Raw genomic sequence first — 19870 nt, 5'->3', positions numbered from 1 at the left:
ACCGTCCAACATCATGATTTACAACTATAAGAAATACACCCGACTGTATGTTTAACACTGACAGAGGCAGCCAGAAGGGATTGAAGGGATTTGTAATGTTGTGTTGACCACTATAACAAATGCTTTCAATATAGAAACGAGCAAGGAAATGCATTTGATTTTTCAGTCTGTAAAAGTGGTGTAACATAGAATTGTAATTAAAACCTATTAAAATTGCTTTCTTTAATCTATAAATAAATGAAGTAGCGTAACTCAGTGAGGTAGGTAGGAAGAATGAATGAATAGAAGTCTGCAGATGAATTGCAATGTTTTCCCTGAAGCACTTATTCATGGCAAGACCACCATGATTGCCAGCTGGCATTCTGCCATACATCTGGACAACAAACCAGGCAGGAATAGCCAATGTTCTACACAGCTCTGGAATAATGTCACTCAAGAGGAGACATTTTGACTACTAAGAATGGAAGATTAAGTAGGTTTTCTCTAGTGAAGAGACAGCAAAGGGATTCCTTGAAGGAAAACACTATTGTTACAGCATATTTTCTTAAAAAGAAAAGATAAACAGTTTCAGAACATCGTGTTCCTTCAAGCAGAAATCATTTTACCATCAAGCACACAGCAGTCTCCCAATGAGCACCTACTTGCCAGCTTATCAAGAAAAAAATGGATTTAGGGCACATATGTAAAGTGAAATTGCCAAGAGTAACATCAAACTCCATTTCCTTTCCTAGATTTTCCACAGTTCAGCTTTCCAAAGACTGTTGCCACATATCTATTTGGATTTATAGATTTTCTCTCATGCCGAATAACAGCAATCATGAGCAGATAGGCTATCTCCTGTTCCCAAAGAGTTAATATTCATTCTCATAGGGGGAAATGGAGGGGAAGCTAGGGAAAACACAGGGCCTTTGAAATACTGAATGAGGTGTTGAAAGTATCCCCCACCCAATAGCAAACCATGGCAATATTTTTAAAGCAATAGAACTAGTGGGGTATTTCTACTTCTGGTGGAATTAATTACATAGTAATTTACATACAAGAGGATAACTGAAAAAAGATTGAAGGACTGAGTGAGAAGATAGGAGGATGTTTTCTTGCCTTATTCATGCTTTGGTACTTTTACATTTAATGAAGCCATAGCTGAAAGTTTCCAGAACCTGATCATAATGGTTATAAAGTGTAAGTCTACAGAGAGCTAAAAGGAATAGCGTAATTATATAACACACAACTTCACCCTCCCAAGGCAGCATGCCTGCATCTTCTTGTAGAAATACATCAACTATTAACTTGGGAAGCCAAAGAGTTAAGAGTCTGAATTGTATTGACAGGTTGGAACAGCTGGAACTCTGTGCATGTCTTGAAACTGTGTGAGAGAATTGGCTTTGCTCTGAGTGTGTCATTGTGGTGAATCAGGGAAAGTTCCTATTGTGTTAGTGCTGGTTTAAGGACATGCCTGCCACAAGGAGGAGACTGCAATTGCCCTAATTAATTCAGGAATCTAGTGCCATATCTAATGCACGCAACACCTATAATTTAGCCATTAATCAAATCATCTCCAGAGAATGACTAGAGCCAGCTGGCAAGCACATCTTGGCTTAATTAGATCCAACTACTCTGTTTTTGCATTTCCTGAAAAGTACAAGTATGTCCCTCTTGTAGCAAGAGCAAGATCACCTTACGGGAATTAATTTTGAGAGGGTGAAATGTACCCGTGACTTGGCTTTAGCCCCGTATCATGACACATAATGGACATGACTCAGAATGACCCATAAGATTTGCAAAAAGCTCCTTCATATTCAGGGGAAGGTTATATGGTACATTTTCCTTGTAACTGGGTGGGCATGGCATCCCCTGCATATTCAGCTCTTTGGAATCAGTCCTAGAGGCTGCTCAATGCCACTCTTTTTCAGACATGCTATAACTCAGGCCCTGGAGCCAAATGTGGCCCTCCAGGATTCTCTATTTGGCCATTGGGAGACTCCATAGGATACACTCGCCTCCCAAAGGCCACACTCCCCTTGACTGCTTTTGTATGGCTTGAATGTGTTACTGAACTGTGATAATGCCTCTTGCTTTTCTGGAAGGAGAATGCAAGCGGGTATGCATTCTTTTTCTTCTTAACCTTAGCTAGATTGCTTCCTTGCCTCATTTCCCACATTCCTTGCCCCTGCTTTGTTGAATGTTCTTCGAAGCTGCCCTAATGCCATTTCCCAATGTTGAAGAATGTTCTCTGCTCATTTTGGTACATAGCCTGTACCAGTCCAACAGCCTGTATACATAGCCTGTACCAGTCCAACAGCCATGTAGAGAGCCAGGAGCCATAAATATTCATATAGAGACAAGGATGTATGAAAGAGCAGACATACTGGATTAGAACACTGCCCCATCCAGTTCAGCCTCCAACAATAAGCTTCTGATGCTTCAGTACTTTTATTTATCCAACTATATACTCAGACAATAACTACCCTGTTTCCCCCTTTTTAATACATAGTCATAAAGTAAGCCATGGCAGGGTTTTTAAGCATTTGAGAAATATAAGACATACCCCCAAAATAAGCCATACTTCCGCGCCATGGAAACCAACCCCCACAGGCACCTCCACTCACAGAGTCACTCCATGCGGCCAAGAGCTCTGCTTAACAGCTGATCGCGCTCCCGCCTTGCTGGCTGCATCCCCGTGCTCCGCTTGCCACCACCGCTTGCCACCACCGCTGGGCTCACTGCTTCTTCCTTGCCTGGCCCAGCCAAGGAGCTTGGAGCACCCTGCAGCGGCGGGGGGAGCGCCTGAGCCAGTGGCCTCCGCCTGGCCTGGCCAAGGACGCCTGCTGCCCTGCCGCCCGGAACCGGTGGCTGCTGCAGTGCTGAGCACTCAAGAGAGCACAGCAGCGCCCTGAGCCGTAAAAACCGTACCAGTAATTAAAAAATAAGACATCCCACCGAAAGTAAGCCACCCTGTGTTTTTTTGAGGAAAAAAAGTTATAAGACGGTGTCTTAAAAAGGGGGAAACACGGTATATATTAAATACTATTCAAGTCTCTCTCTCTCTCTCTCTCTCTCTCTCTCTCTCTCTCTCTCTCTCTCTGTGTGTGTGTGTGTGTGGGGTGTGTGTGTGTGTGTGTGTGTACTTGAAGTTGAAATCTGCCAGTTTGCAACAGAAGGCAAACATTCTTTTAATCCTTAGTGATGAAATGTGCAGGACTTCCTCCCCAATACATTTTGCTATTATTTAAATGCTTTGCTTCCCTCAAAATTCCTCTGATGTGGAAAGCCCTATAGTCACTATTTAAACTTCATTTTAGGCAAAACTTGAAGGAAACTCATTTATCTTATTTCAAAGATTTTTAGGCTGCCCTTTATAAACATTATCAGGGCAATGCACAGAATTAAAATATATGTCATCATTAAGACCAAGCAGAAACAAAACAGCACAGTAAAGCTCAGGACAAAAAAAGTTTGAACCAGCAATAGAAAAAAAATCACTTGTTGTAAATCTATTCAGCTATTGATATAGAACTTGTATTGCCTCTTGACATATGAAGAATGAACGAAATAGATGTACAATGGCATTCAAGTATGAGGGCGATTCCTGTTTGTAGAGTGTATTTTCTGTGCATTCCTTGCATTTCTAAACTTTTCTTTCAAAAAAGATAATAAAAAATTACTTAATGCCACCCAGCATTAAGTATTTTTTTTATTTGTGGCCATGCCTGTTCATGGCTGGCTTTAGTAATTCAAAATGATTCCTGGATTCAGTTATCTTTTATTTGCTATCTCTAATCTACAGCAGGACACCAGCAACAGACAATATAACAAAGACATAACAAAGCCTGGAAAAGAAGGAAGTTTTTCAAAGATTTTAACCAAAAAAAAGCTGAATAGATTTCTTCATATTTGAACCATTTTATGTTCCTGTCTCTTTTCTTTTCTTTTCCTGTTCTTCTGAAGGCGGCAGCCATTGTGCATTAAGCCACACCCCTGTTGACAATCATTTTGTGACTAGTGTTCTTGGCACTTCCTCAAAATTCCAAATGTGTCCCAGACCCAAAAAGGTTGGCAACCACTGTTGTACAGTAACTAATGGAATATATATTTAAACACATCTACCTTTTAAATTTAGTTTTCCTACCCCAAAATTGTAAAAAGCATGGTACAAAGTTGTTGTTTTTCCTTGTGAGGTAGACTAGGATGAGAAGAACTTGCCCAAGGATATCTAAACAACTCCATGTTGTGTAGATTTTATCTAGAATAATGTGACCATACCAAACTCTTCAATATGCCAGCATGTCACAATTGCAGACAAAACCAAACAGACAATTCAGTATCTATTTTTAGAGTTATAAAAATGCACACAAAACTTCAACTTTCCATTGTCTGCTTATCTGTCTGAGATGCCTAAGTTTTACTGTGCTCTTTGAAGGGCTGATTCATACATTTTTCTTCACATATAGGTGTACAAAAAACTAAAGATGAGAAGGCCTGGGAAACCCCGCAGGGGAAAAAAATTCCAGTTTCTTTTTGGACTTTTACATCTCTAGAAAAATAGTACAGAACAAGAATACCTTTATTTATTTATTTTTTAATGCTTACCTATTCCAAAAACGTCTTACGCATGATGGTGTGGGGTTTTTTTGTACACACTTTCCTACATTTGTGTTAGGAAAATGCCATATGTTAGGTGGCCTTAGAATATCAATTAAAAATTGTGAAACACATTTGAATACTATTAGAAAACATGAAAACTATTAGAAAGCAGTAGCAATATTTTATTCTATTCTTTATGCTAAATGTTCTCCCCTTCCTGAGATCCTGGGAGTACTGCAAAGTCCATTTAGGAGCCACTAAGCTCTTGCCACATTTACACAACATGTATGGTAATAGTACATATCATACACTTTTTGCATGGTTTTAAAGAAGCAATAGGCAACTGGCCACCATAAAAATAAAGGAATATCAATGTGTATTACTACAAGTTCATTTTATATCATAAACCTCTAGCTCACATTTTAAAGCCACTGTGATATATACCTGTATAACCACGATCCATACTTTTTGACCTTACCTTGCCTCCCTCTCTTTCAAAGTCAACGTACTCTCGGGTTGGTGTCTGCCGTTGCTCCCCTTGCCAGCTGGCCGGAAAAAACTGGAGAGACAGATTGGTTCCTGTGGCCACAAAAGCCTTTTAGAAAAATCAATACAAACAGGATCAGGGAGCAAGACATTACATAAATTATGCAGGCAGAAATTTATTTTTACATCAGTTTATGTCTTTAAAGCTGAGCAGCACTGAGAATGCTCAAAGTAAAAAACATGCACTCATCATTTTTCTTAAATATTAAGTTACAAAAATCTGATTTCATTTTGACAACATTTGCCATTGGCTGTCTCAGATATAAGATACAACACATAATCAATACTTTACTTTCTGAAAATTCTACACTGGTTTACAAGTCTGACTAAGTGGTTTGAATGTTTTAAGGGGTGCTTATATTTTAAGTGCAACTTATAAGTAAAAAGCCTTAACTCTGCACAGTTTTATAATGGGGAAAACTCAATGTGAAGCAAAGCTTTGTGAATTCTCATTTGAAAAGAAAATGTATCTCAAGCTGTCTCCATCCCCAGCAACAAATGAACACACACAAGATTAATGTACACCATACAAACTCACTAGAGGAAGTACAGCAGTAGGATGGGAAATGAATGTAGATATTGAAAGTAACATTTTGATTCAAATGTTGCAGCTGCAGATAAGCAGCCAAGAGCATTTCTTAATGTTTTGTTAGAAGCCAGTCTTTATAGGCAGACACTGTCTTTTTTTAAACTAAAGAACCCAACTGTTTTGAATAACACAACTAAATCAATTCCTAATTTTGAATGTACTTCTCACTGATTTTTTTTAAATAAAAAATAGTAAAGGTAAAGGGACCCCTGACCATTAGGTCCAGTCGTGACCGACTCTGGGGTTGCGCGCTCATCTTGCATTATTGGCCGAGGGAACCGGCGTATAGCTTCCAGGTCATGTGGCCAGCAAGACTAAGCCGCTTCTGACAAACCAGAGCAGCACATGGAAACGCTGTTTACCTTCCCGCTGTAGCGGTTCCTATTTATCTACTTGCATTTTGACGTGCATTCGATCTGCATGTCAAAATGGCAGGAGCTGGGACCAAGCAACGGGAGCTCACCCCGTCACAGGGATTCGAACCGCTGACCTTCTGATCAGCAAGCCCTAGGCTCAGTGGTTTAACCACAGCGCCACCTTACACATTCACTATTTTGGTTTTTAGAAGAGATTACTATTTTGTTTCATCATCATCTACTTTCCTAATGTGGTGACCCGATAAAAGAACCACCAATGCCTAAAGAATTGACTGCTATAATAATTCAAAGTTCACATTTAAATATCAGCCATTCTTTAATTATTTCAGCATTCATTAAATACTGAACACCTTTCAAATTCATGGCTATGGATCCCAGCCAATAAAGACTGTTATAGGAAGGTAGTAAAAAATCTGCAATTCTTCCTAAGATTCAGCTATAGTTAACAGGGATAGAAAATAGAAATGTTATTAATGTAATGATAAAATGTTCAAGTTATGTCCCAAGTTAATAAAATGACAGTCACCAGAAATATTCTATCCTACACCAAGTCAATAATTTCAGGTCAAATAATGCCTCGTTATATGGTCCACAACAAAGAGGGAATAGGTGAAATAGCTACTATACCATCAAATCAAGACCTACATATCAGGCATCTAATTTCAAAAAAGTTTCAAAATCAATTTTAGGAAGAGCACAGAGTAGAACTCTTTAGAAGCATTCTAATATACAGTAAAATCTCTGCCAGGATAGGTGGGCCCAGATTTCAATGCTAAAAGGTAGTCACGCTCCTGATCTCCAGTTTGTTAAACTTAACCCCTCTAATAGCAAATTCAAAAGATTGAATCTCTGCACCAGGGGACATAAAAGATGCTGAGGTGGGTGTGCTAGGTAGTCTGTGTGAATCTATCAGTTAATTCAATGGCTGAGGGTGACTGAACCATGCAGTGTTTAAGGGGTGTGTGAGAGAGAAATAGAAGGAGTTCTGCCCTTTTGAGCGCCTGTATCCTAAAGGTGACCATTAAAGCTGGGGGAAATGCATGCCACATTGTTTTAAAAAGCATCCATCTCCGTGATATTCACCCCCAAACCTATGATAAAGCACTTGGTCTCTGGGCTGGCAATAAGCTATGAATGCCTTATTACTATACTGTATAGTACAGTGAAGGAAAGTTTCAAGAAGGTAAGAAAAAAAAGGAGGGGCTCTGCAAACTCACAACATCACATGGCTCCTCTTTGCTGGAGCCTTGAACCGAAGCATTCTTTTTTATGACTGAGGATATACTGCAACATTTTGATGCAAGTCCGCACTTGTAAGATTAAATATTTGAATTTAGTGTTTCAACACAAGGATATATAGTATCATTTCATTCAAGTACAGAAAATGACACTCTTACTGTAACTTCAATCAGGTTCATAAGCTATTTATTATTTAGATTAAATATTGAGCTATGCTTCAGAATCGGAACACACCCAATAATCTACATACGGTAGATTGCCAAATGAGGCACCTGTGTTACAAGCTTGGAGCCTGCAAGGATTCTCAAGGTTCTTGAGAACATGGACAAACATGGCATGAAAGTATTTAATAGTGTATATACTATTTGATACAATTATCTTATATAATACAAATGAGCTGTATTGTAAATATATTGGTATTTTAAATGCCAAGAATGTCACATTAGAATCACTATGAATGAGATATTGAATAAATTGCTAATAAGTAAAATTTTGCCAAATATTGTGTGGATGTTTATCCCTAAAACAACAAAATTGTAATTAAAATATTAGCCTAAGACTGTCAGTCAAACAGCATCTACCCATAAAATCTAATTAAAAAACTTGTTGCTGCCTTAGGTCTCTGTGGAAGCTTCGAATAGACGTATCATGCATGAGCTTGACTGATGACAATGGCAGAATTTGCTCAAGAGTAGGTCACAGTTGTTATTATTTAATAATGATGGTGACCACTCCTAATTAATGCAACACTCTTTGGTCCATCAGCTATCATCTTTAGTACTTCCACGAAATAATGCTCAGGGCCTATTCTTGACACTATAAAGTCTTAGCTTTTTATGCAATCATTTGCAGGTCATCGAACTGAATATTGTTCGATATACTGATTTTTTACTGAGATTATTATACTCATATTTAATTTATTTAACTTGTGTTGCCCACACCGAGACCTTTGTATTAAATACGGTATATGAATACACTTTTAAATAAATATGACTATCATGAGAACCAATGAGCAATTGTACATTGTTACTAGGTATCCTATATAATAAAGTCCAAGTGTCTCTGCGCCCAGTCCCTGTGTCCCTGGGTTTGCGCTACTGCACATGTGCCCCACGGACACAGGGATTGGACGCAGAGACTGGACGCACACACACACACGCTCTCCCCACCCCACCCCCCTGAACAGTGTTGAGAGGACATAATGGAAGGCACCATTGGGAATTCCCCCCTCAAGAAAAAGTAAAGAAAGGTGGAGTTATGAGAGGGGGGGTAGTGTCCGAAGAGGAAAGGAGACAAAATTGTGACGGAAATTGGCGACGGTTTGGGGAGGGGGGGGGCAGAGTCCGACTCTGAGGGGAAGGGGAAGTTGCCCCATGTCGGACCTCCTGCCTGCCTCCTTCCCTCCCTTGCCCTCCCGCCCTTCAAGCTCTGGCCGCCACTCCCCGCTCGACTGGAGGGAAGCGCAGCCGCAACTTTCCCCTCTCACGCTGCTTCTTTTTCCCTTAGCTCGCGCAGGCAGCGCGTCCCGGAGAAGCCCCACTTGCTTCTCTCTCTCACTCGCACACACACAAACCGCCCGCCACCACAGCAAACCACCCAGGGGGAGCCTGGGGCCCTCGACGCACATCCCCGCCAGTGGAGGCGGCGACGGAGGAGACGCCTGCGCGGTCCCAGGGCTTCCCCTCCGTTCCCTCCCGGCTAGCGCCCGTTTACTTAACAGGCTGAATGACACTAGTTATGAATATTGTTAGAGCAGATTATAAAACTAATCTACTGTATAATTTATATTAGCTATCATAAGAAGAATTTTATGTGGCTTTGGGGATATGTTATAAAAATAAGTGAGTTTCATTTTGATGTAATGCAGCCTTCTGCAACCTGGTACCCTCCATATTTTTTTGAACTACATCACCCTTCACCCCGACTACTGCCCATAATGATTGGAGTTGACTTGAGTTGTAGTTCAAAATATCTGAATGGTACCAGGTTACAGAAGGCTGATTCAAATGAACTTTAGGGATATCATAAAATATAAAGCTTCCTGCTTATGGTGAGAGGTAATTTTAATGTACAGCAAACCTAGGAATGTTAACTATTTGCTTTTGCAGAGTCTGATATATATATTTTTTAAATGGAAAATTTAACATGCTTGACCAACAATGTAGTATTCAAGAGCAAAATATGTTTGTTTTTTTGCTTGTTATTATGTTATCTATTTTTTGTGTTTTTATATTGTAATCCACCCTGTGGTTCCTGGATGAAGGGTGGTTTAGAAATTTAATTAATTGTTAAGTCTGAATGAGTGTCAAGCATTTTCTACTTGTTAGTTTTGACCATTAAAATAATGTAACGGCTATATTTGGACATCACAATAAACCAGATGTTACTATAATAATGGTTTATTGTGACAGGAACAAGTGTACATAAGCCTCTGATTTGCACACTCCACCTCTCCCAATTCTCTTCCAACACAGTCAAAAGGAGATCAGCTTTTACTTTCATTTTTTGGTTATACACAGTTTATCATCTTGTCTAAAACCCTAAACTAAGATTTGGTATGAAGTCGGTTTGGTTCTAACAAACTGTAGTTTAGACTAACCACAGTTTGTTGAGTGTGGACAAAATGGTGACTTGCAGTTAATCAAAATGGAAATAAATGCTTCCTCCTTGCAACTACCGGTACACCAGAGGCACTAAGAGGAGGGGAAGTGCATGATCTTGCCTAGGCTCATCCCCATCACAAGAAGAAATGGTTTATTGTGACATCCAAACACAGTCAATGTGAGAACTAAAAAGACAGGCAACGTGCTCAGGACAAAAATCAGAGGATTCAGATCAATGCAATTTCTCTCTAAGGCAACTATCTACTTTTTTTGTTACAACAGATGGGGCTCATAAGAACCAGCTGCAATGGGAATGTTTCTGTCAAACTGAAAAGAAAAATCATACTTCTGTTTGAACAGTAGCACTGCACAAGCTAGGATAATTGTGACCATTTATGAACTTAAAATCATAGGTCCACAGCAGCAGACCCAGTAGCCACAAGTGCTAAAGGGTATGCTGTCTTACAACACATGTACTTATTGCCTATCATATTCCAGCCTTCAAACATGGAACTTTCTCTACCAGTTTCATTACACATAATAACAATGCACATGAAGACAATGGTGGATACAAAAATGTCATATTTTAAGTGCCATAATTCAAGAAAGTGAACATTGTACAAAATCAGCCAGTACTGGGTAGTGAGCACACAGGTCTCATTGAAGAAAAAACAGTAAGTAAAAACTAAAATGGGGAGGGGGGGGAGAAAAAAGAAAGTAGTAAAGTAAAAGTAAGTTCTAGGCAGTTTTAATGCATCAAAATTCCACAGATTGACTTACACCACAGTGCAATGATATAAGCAAGCAACCTACTCCCTTGTATAACACAGTTCTAAAACATGAAGAATTAGCTTTTACTACAACCAAGCTCACAGAAGGAATATTTTTAGCTGTAAAACCTAATACAAAATACAACTAAATTGGTAAATATGATTGTTGCTGTTTTCCACCATCATAAAGCTTTTTGTATTTAGCTGCATGCTAAATACTGATAGACAAGAGTTCTCTCTTAACAGCTCTTAGTACTCATGCACAGAAGTACTTAAATGTTCCTGCTGACATAGCCATTACTGGATGTATATAAATGTAGAGTATGAAACCTTATTTAGTTTAAGCACACAAAATATTCTATTTCTATGTACTTTTTACACTAATTCCTACTTTATTAAAATTAGATTATAAGTCTGCAGGTACAGAATTCTCTTTTTCAAAATTTATTGGACAGCACCTAGTAATTTGAGGCATTTTATAACTAAAAACAATTGATAAACCTACAATTTAAAGAAATCAGGAAGTCTAGTCAAGTTTATTTTCACCTTGAGCAGTAAGAATCACCCTCAAACAGCAGGATGAAAGCCTTTCTGAAATGGAATGACCAACGGTCTTGAAAGTGCCAGGGACAATGACCATATGTGAACAAATAACATTTTACAGTCTAGATCTAGGCTTTAGCTATCTAGTCTGTACTTCCCAAATTCCCATACATTTGTGAAGACAGCAGAAAAAAAGGGATTCCCCTCCCCCCCTCTGTAAGTCCTAGCAGCTCAGACCACTTATTTCATTCTGGCTTGCTAGCATAAGAAAATTAGATCTAAACACCATGCAGTTTATGCTTGTTAAGGTGAGACTAGCTCCAAGATGACCAGAGCGGAGGCATGGAAGACACATAAGTAAACTTTACCAATGTATAGGACCCATGCATATATACTTACTATCTCAGACCGTCCATCTCGGCACGCATTCTGAAACCTGGCCTGTCTTTCTTCATGTGGTCTGTCCCTGAAGCCAGTGTATTTAATCTGCAATAAACACAAGCCAAATCAAAACCTGAATCCTGCCTTCTCTACAATACCAGGAAAGAGATAAGGGCAAGCCTACACAGATACAAATTGAATACAGTATTCTACTTCCAGAGAGGCAGAGAAGAGGGTGCTGTCCTCCGCAAGAAATACTTCTGTATACAATTCAACTTTAGACATTATTTTAAAAGCCACACTATGATCCCCAGGTTTTTATTTGCCCACCTTTGAATAAAAGTGGTAAGAGCAAAATATTCATAGACAATGAAATGGAAAAGGACAAGCAAGGAAATGTTATTGGGGAGAGAGATGCCAACATTGTCCATGCAGCAAGCGAAAAATGACACAAAGGCTCTTCTAAAAATTCAGTACTTGGGATAGAATGTATTGGCCATTAAATATGTAAGTTCAACATCTCCACAGAAAGGACAGAAGGCACAAAGAGGACAGCTGACTCGACAACACCACAAACACGTGTGTAAAGAATGCCCATGGTGGACAGGCACTAAAATTTTCACAATTAGTTTGCATCTGAAAAGGAAAGAAAAACAAAACTGCAGTGATGCACTTCCAAACACTTTAACAAGATTACAATAATTAATAGAGCTGCACTCAGATCCTGCAACTTCTTTGTGCAACTGCATATTATATATAAGAAAACAATGCAAATGTAGATATAAAGAATTCTCATGATGCATAGATTCAGCCGCAAATGGAAAGCAAGACAAAAGAGAATGCACAATCCAGCACAGAATTTACCATTCAGTTTTGGGGCAGAAAGAAGGAAAAGAGAAAATACAGCAGCAGAAATTAAAAGGTTTGTATGTGTGAACTACTCCAGCCTAGAAACTGGAAGCTGAACTTCTAGTTTTAATGGCATTAGTAGCATCTGATGCAATAAATGCCAGATACGGGCACTATGAGCACATAATGAGAAAGGGGAAATAAAGAGCTGCCAAATGTGCTCCAAATTCAGGAAGTCCCTCCACCGCTGCATATGGAACATGTTCACAAGATCCCATGCTAATGAGTATTGTATAAGTCAGTACAGGACCTCGCTCCAGTTTTCTCCTTTAAAATGTTAAAACGATATCCCTCTGAAATGAAAAAGGTCAGTATCCCCAACTAATTAGCACTGAGCACATTTGTTACAGAGAAACAAAAAGTCTGAAATATTTGAGTTAACCAATATCCACTGCAACCATCCTATGCAAGGTTATTAATCTTTAGCCAAAATTAATCAGTCTGGAATAACTACTGTTTTGCCAGGTTCTACATGCATGTACCCATCAACACAAGGCTTATAATTTTATATTTTACCTAACATAAGCATACATTGTAAGGGACATAAAAGTACTACAGTATTTAACCACATATTTGTGTGAAAAGGTGATTAGGAACATAAAATTGCATGCGATCCAGGAACCCCCACCCCCAAAAAAAATCTCTTCCTTGAACGAGTACGAAAGATATAGCATCCTATGGCAGCTGCGCAGACACAATCATAATATGAATTGTTAAACTCCTCCATGCTGATACCCACACCCCAGGGCCCTTGAACTCAAAACCAGGGCAACTGAACAGCAGTGGATTTTCTTTTCTTCTTTCACTACATGCTTTGGACAAATGTTCAAAATCACTTTTGTGAAATAAGTTGCAACTACATTGTCACTATCTGATAAACTATACCAGTCTGTCTAAAGAACAACTTCCCATTCTTTTTCAGCACATACTTATGTGTGGCTAGTAACCCATATTAGCAACAGAATTCAAGTCATTATTATCACCTAATCAATTACGAAGAACAAGCAACATATATAATACACTACACATTGTTAAGCGGGTGGGAGGAGAATATAGGTCACTTTTTCTTTCGGTGTGGAACACAGAGGATAAGGAGGACCAGTCTGGGTGCCCCAGTGATGTTGGGGAGAGCAGACACAAACACACAGTAACTCCAATAAGGACTAGTATCTTTATTTGGTAGTAATCCCCATTCTGATGTATTGGCTGTATAGGAAGTCTCTGCCTTAACAGATATAGGACTGCATTTCCCTGCCTTCTGCTTACTTGGAAGTAAGCACTCCCTCTCCCATGCAACCTGAATAGGGTTCAACATCAACACACAATCTTGAAGCATGTGATCCTAGACCTCTCTAGGGTTGGGGCAGCATTCCTGCTACATACTCATTGGAAAACCCTAGTTGCTGTGGCGGGTTGCTCCAAAGTACTAGGGATAGATAGGTTTTACTCAGTGATGGCTCTATCTTTGCAATACTGAAAAGGTGGTGCTGCTACTATAAAGAAGCCAATAAAAATCTGAAGGTACTTTCAGTCAAGTCTGTTTGGTTCAATAGTACTGTTACTTGGGTTGGGAGGCTGATGTTGTTTCTTGACAAAAGTAAAGCTGCTTTCATGTATTTTCTTCTTTTCCCCCCTCCTCCTCCCTTTCAATTCCTTTTCCTTTTGGATTGTTCCTTTTAGATTATGAGCCTGAGGGCAGCGACTGTTCTATCACTGACATTTGTAAACTGCTCTGGGAGTATCTCCTCCTACTGAAAAGTGAGGTTTTTTATTTTTTAAAAAACTGAATTAATTAAGTATAATTAAAGTACATATTAAGTCTTGTAAATCACCTTGTGATGGCAGCGTATCCTGAAAACTGGGCTTTTAAAAAAGAAAAAAGAAAAACACTTTAAAAGACACAATAATAATGCGTTGGGCTGCCTGGGGAGTGGCTTCTCTCCCCAAGGGTGCTTCCAAATGGGTACTTATTGTGGGAACAACGCTCACGCACGCAGGTTTTTCACAGCATCCACACGACGCCGTTGCCATCAAAATGTCACCTTTCTCCTCTTTCCATGGCCTGTAACTTCTCTTTAAAAAAGGAGTGGGTGGGTGCTTCTAGAGAGTGGTAACCATTGCAAAACAGGTCACTCAGTTATCAAAGAGGGGACCTTGGCAACAAGTTTTTTTCTTCGATTTATCAGATTCCGCCCCCCCCCTCCTTTGACGGGTAAATCTGGATTAAGTGGGCAAACCACGAGGAGCCCCCATCATCTCATAACTAACACAAAGTTTTGGGTTGGTTTTGTTTGTTTGTTTTAAAATCTTTTCCGCGATACAGTATTAAACTCCCACCCACCGACCAACCCCGCGCCCCTCTCTGAGCGCAACTCCACAGCAGGACAGCAGAGCGCTGCCATCGCCGGCGCGAAGTTTCCTCCTTCCTCTCCTCCTCCGCCGCCTCCCTCCCTCCCTCCCTCCCTCTCCGGCGGAGAAGAAGCGGCGCCTGCCCGTCTCCTTCCTCCCGCTCCCTGCTCTCTCCGCTGCCGGCGGAGTCCGCCAGAGGCCGGCTGCCCGCTGGGCGCTGAGTCGCCCTCCGTCTCTCTCGGTCTCCCTGCTCCACTTCCGCCCCGCTCTCTCTCTCTCCCTCCCTCACCTCGCACTCTCGGCTCAGCTTCCTGAAGAACTCCTCGTTCTCGAACTTGCTGCGCTGGTCCGGGACGACCCGCGGCATCGTGTGGCCGAGCAGGAAGCGGCGAGCGGTCTCGGGAAGGAGTGAGCTCGGCGGCGGCGGCAGTAGCAGCGAGAGCCGCCGCCGCGACTGACTGAAATGAAACCGTCCGCTTTTCCCTCAGCGGCGCTCGAGCCCCACCTCCGCCTTTCTTCGTTCACCTCAGGCGAAGCCGGCTTTTGTCGCCGTCGCTGAGGGGAGGAGGAGGAGGGCGCGGCGGCGGCGGCACTACAACGAAGCCCAACTGCTTTTGTATATATACATATATATCTTGTGAGGGTCCCCCCCTTCTCTCTTTCCCCTCTTCAAGCCGCCGCTTCCGTCTTTCTTTCCCTCCCTCACACAACCCAGAAAGGGGTGGGTGGGAGAGAGAGGGAAGAGAGACTCGACGCGGGCGGGCGGGCGGCAAACGGTCGCGTCTCGCCCCGCTGAGGCGTCTCTGGAGCCACTGAGGGAGAAGGAGCGGCGTCTCTCTCTCTCTCTCTCCCTCGCTCCTCCCGGTTTCTCCTCGCAGCGCGCGAGTGAGAGAGAGAAAGCAAGCAACTTCCCTCTCGCCCCTCCCCTCCCGGAGTACTCCGGCCAAACACCCTCAACCATTCACAACTAACTGCTCCTAAGGCGAAGGAGCGCGCGGCGTGGGATTCCCCCCCCCACTTCCAGACGGGGCTGCCCGAGCGCGCATGCGCCGCCTCCTCTTCCTGGGGTTTAGATGAGGGCGCGAGGGTCCCATCACCAGCACACGCGCGTACTGGTGCTCATCTCGGAGAAAGTAGGGCTTTTTGGGGGGGGGAGTCCAGCGCCCCCTACTCACTCATTCAGGAGAGAAGGGAGGAGGAGGGCTCCCTGCGCTAAATGCACCGTGGAGCTGGTGCGCTACATCGCGCCGTTGTTATAATTTGTTGTTGCTATATTGTTAGATTATTGGCTCCTTCGCTGGGAGGTTTTTAAGCAGAGGTTGAATGGCCATCGGTCAGGGGTTCTTGTTGAGCTGTGATTGCGGCATGGCAGGGGGTTGGACTGGATGACCCCTGGGGTGCCCTGCCAAACGTACAATGACATGATTCTATGTTAATAACTTGTTTCTTATACCCCGCTTATACCGTACTACTATCGCGACTAGTTTTTATTATTGTTAATATATTGCTAAGTAGAAATATGGAAGTTAGTCCAAAGGTTATCTAGTCGAACGAACCCCATGCCAATGTAGGTGATGCATATTTGGCATCCGAGGCTGCAATCCTAATCCCATTTAAATGGGAGCAAGCCCCATTGAGTAGACATGCTGAAACTGGAGATGTAGACTATGAAGACCACCATCACAAATTACCAAGTTGCGCCACTGTGTGCCTTCCTTCGCTGAGACGGGTGCCTTTTACTTCTTAGGAAGCATGTTTGGGATGGGTCTTCTGCAGCCCTAACAGCCAGCCGAGGACTTTTTGCTCAGACGTGAGCCCTGCTAATTCCTCAGCCGCTTCAACACACGCAAATAAATTGCGCGCGCCCTCGGCCTGATCCTGATATGCGTATTTGGTCAGAAATCAGTTCCGCTAATTTCAGTGGAGCTTTTTCTTCGCCTGATTTTTGCAGCCAGGTGGGGCATTTGCTCCTGCATCTGGATCCGTCGCAAGCTTAATGCAAGCCACACTAGAGCGTGATCTTCGAATATGCAAGCCGGGGGGGGGGGACACACCGTTCAGATCAATAAGTTTAGACGTGTGGGTGTAGCCAAGATTTATGTTAGGGGGCGGAACCGAGCTATATGCTACGCGGTTGGTCACTTGGTTAAGTACTGTACTGTATTTTTTTTTTATTTACTTGATGGGCATAGGTGGCAGCTTCCGTCCCCTGCACCCCCCTGGCTAAGCCCATGAGGTTAGACACGACCTAAGTCTGCATATTTTAGGGAGTGTGTTCCACACACCGCATTGGGAAGTTGTATTGCACAAACGCCTTCTAAGCTGCGTTAGACCAGAAATCAGCCGTTTGGGCGTTATAAGCGGTATATAAATACAGAAGGCAATAAAGAGGTAACTAACTAATAAGGATGGGCTGATTTCGTAGTAAACGTAGGATCGGGTTGCCCGATTGCAGTTCCAACGCACATCAACTACGAAGAATGAAGCTACATCAAAATCACTGGGTTCTACTTCTGAGTAAACATGCATGAGGTCGGACTAGAAGGTATGTGTTGACCGGGGAAGAGACTCTTAAGTTGTTGCTGGTTGCAGATAAAGGAGAAAAGGAAGAGGGTGGAGTTGAGTCATTTCAACCGCCCCCCCCCCCACTCGCCGCCGCACAAACTCACACATAAAGCTCTCTCACACAGTCGCCTTGTCTCGCTGGTTTCCGGCTTCCTGCCTGCAACGGGCAGAAGGCAGTAGCAAAGCAGCAGCTTTGAGTCCTGGGAGCTGCTGTTAGGCAGCGGTCCAGACGGCTCAGCCGAAACGCCTTGCATGCATCCGTGATAATGCTACCTGCCCTTGTTACCCTGCGGGCAGCAGGAAAGCAAAACATTGTATGCAGTGGAGGAAAAATAAAGTCACAAAATCACAGTACAGTAATCTCTTCAATAGTACAGATCAAGTCTCCCAAGTCAGGAGTGCAGCTGTCAAACTCGGCACATCATTCTAACAAACCAGCCAAGGGCCTCCTGGAAACTTGCATGAGCAGGACAAAGGTGCAGAAAAGTCATCCTGTCTTTGGCCCATAAAGCTTCTGAATAAGGAAGCTCTATTCTTTTATGGTGCTGGAGGAGACTTTTGAGAATCCCATGGACTGCAAGAAGATCAAACCTATCCATTCTGAAGGAAATCAGGCCTGATTGCTCACTTGGAAGGACAGATCCTGAAGCTGAGACTCCAATACTTTGGCCACCTCATGAGAAGACTCCCTGGAAAAGACCCTGATGTTGGGAAACATTTGAGGGCACAAGGAGAAGGGGACGACAGAGGACGAGATGGTTGGACAGTGTTCTCGAAGCTACCAACATTAGTCTGACCAAACTGCAGGAGGCAGTGGGAGACAGGAGTGCCTGGCATGCTCTGGTCCATGGGGTCACGAAGAGTCAGACATGACTAAACAACAACAAATTCTTTTATCAAGGTTGGCTAATGGGTATACTCACCCTGAGAAGGAATTCTGTTTCCCCTGCAGCATAATGTTATCAAGTGCTGAAGAAATGTGCCTCTTGAGCATCAGAGATGTTTTAATCTCTTTTTTTAACTGTTGATTTTAATTGTTTTTAAATGCTTTTAATATTTGTTTTTAACTGTTTTTATTGATCATTTTAATACTTTTTGTAAATTGCTTATAGGTTTTGTGATAATCAAGCAGTATATACATTTTACTAAACAAATAAAATTATATTTGGAGAAATTAAGCCTAAAATGCTGAGTTTTCATGAGAACTTGCTTTTTAAAAATTTGCATACTTTTCATGGAAACGTGTATTATGCAATGCAGTTTTCCAGCCAAGTAATAAAAATAAAAATGCATATACTAAGGTTAAGTGTGCATAAGCATGCATGTATTAGAGAAAATGACATACAAAAATGCATTATACTCGGGAAAATGACTTCTGAAAAAGTATACTGGCAACTGCATACAAACAGGGGTGTGTCAGGATAAATTTGCACTAAAATGGTGACAAATTTCCATGAGGACTTAAAAAAGCAACCCTGCAAACTGATGTGAAAACGTGGGGAACTGAAATTAAGAAGGGAAAAATTAGAATCTGAGAGAAACCAAACCTGGCAGATCTGCCCATCTCTAATGGTGAGTTAGGGAATTTCTCTGATAATGATCTTCCTTGGGCAGAGTTGCTGCTTGCATCTGACTCAGCAGGCCTTGTTCCTCTGACTGATGACAGGGGTCAGGATGTGTTTCCTCTCTCTCCAGGGCAACTGGCAGCTGGAGCAGAGTGTGGCAGGGAACTCCCTGCAGCTGCCCCTCTTCTGGTTGATGGATGGAGCCAGCCTGCTCTTCCCCTTGTCATGATGCTCTCCCTAAGAAGTGGCGGGGACATTCCGATTTGCCACCAGGGGACATTATAAGAGGTTGCAGCACGCAATTGTCACCCCACATTTCTGATGCATCAGAACATAAGAAGAGCCTGCTTGACCCAGGCCAATGGCCCATCCTGTTCTCACAGTGGCCAGCTAGATGCCTGTGGGGAACCAGCAAGCAGAACCCAAGCACAAGAACATTCTGCCCTCCTGTGATTTCCAGTGACTGGCATTCAGAGGAATAACGCCTCTGACAGTGGTGGTGGAACATAGCCATCACGGCTAGTAGCCACTGGGAGCCTTGTCCTCCATGAATTTGTTGAATCTTCTTTTAAAGCCATCCAAGTTGGTGACCACCACAACCTCTTATGGGAAGGAGTTCCATAGTATAACTGCGCTGCCTATGACTTTCCTTATAGTAAAAAATAATGGATGTGTCAGGGGGAGCAGATTTGCCACACAAGAACAACAAATCAAATTTCAGTGGCTCCTCCTAGGCTTTGGAACTCCCTTCCTAGAGAGGCTAGACTGGCTCCCAGGCGGGCTGGCTCCCTCCTTGTCTTTCCACTGGCAGGTAAAGCCTATTTTATTCCAGCAGGCTGCTGAGAATTGACTG

At 42.2% G+C, this 19870-nt stretch overlaps 1 protein-coding gene across 5 annotated transcripts in view; it reads right to left on the bottom strand.

The window, feature by feature from the left end:
* Positions 1–15806, bottom strand: part of CBFB (core-binding factor subunit beta) — a 44858-nt gene extending 29052 nt beyond the window's left edge. Inside the window, exons 1-4 of one of the 5 annotated variants that reach the window (XM_035118371.2) lie at positions 14532–14841; positions 14371–14401; positions 11648–11734; positions 5060–5176 (exon numbers count right to left, since the gene is read on the bottom strand). In XM_035118371.2, coding sequence (XP_034974262.1) covers positions 5060–5176; positions 11648–11734; positions 14371–14401; positions 14532–14569 — 273 coding nt within the window. In that variant the 5' untranslated portion in view covers positions 14570–14841. Of the gene's footprint in view, positions 1–5059; positions 5177–11647; positions 11735–14370; positions 14402–14531; positions 14842–15176 lie in introns of those variants that run through there. The other 4 variants (XM_035118373.2, XM_035118369.2, XM_035118372.2 and 1 more) reach the window with 4 other exon arrangements.
* Positions 15807–19870: the final 4064 nt, after the last annotated feature.

Source organism: Zootoca vivipara, chromosome 6, assembly GCF_963506605.1.
Source record: "Zootoca vivipara chromosome 6, rZooViv1.1, whole genome shotgun sequence".
Taxonomy (NCBI): domain Eukaryota; kingdom Metazoa; phylum Chordata; class Lepidosauria; order Squamata; family Lacertidae; genus Zootoca; species Zootoca vivipara.
This window is presented reverse-complemented; position numbering and strand designations above follow the sequence as displayed.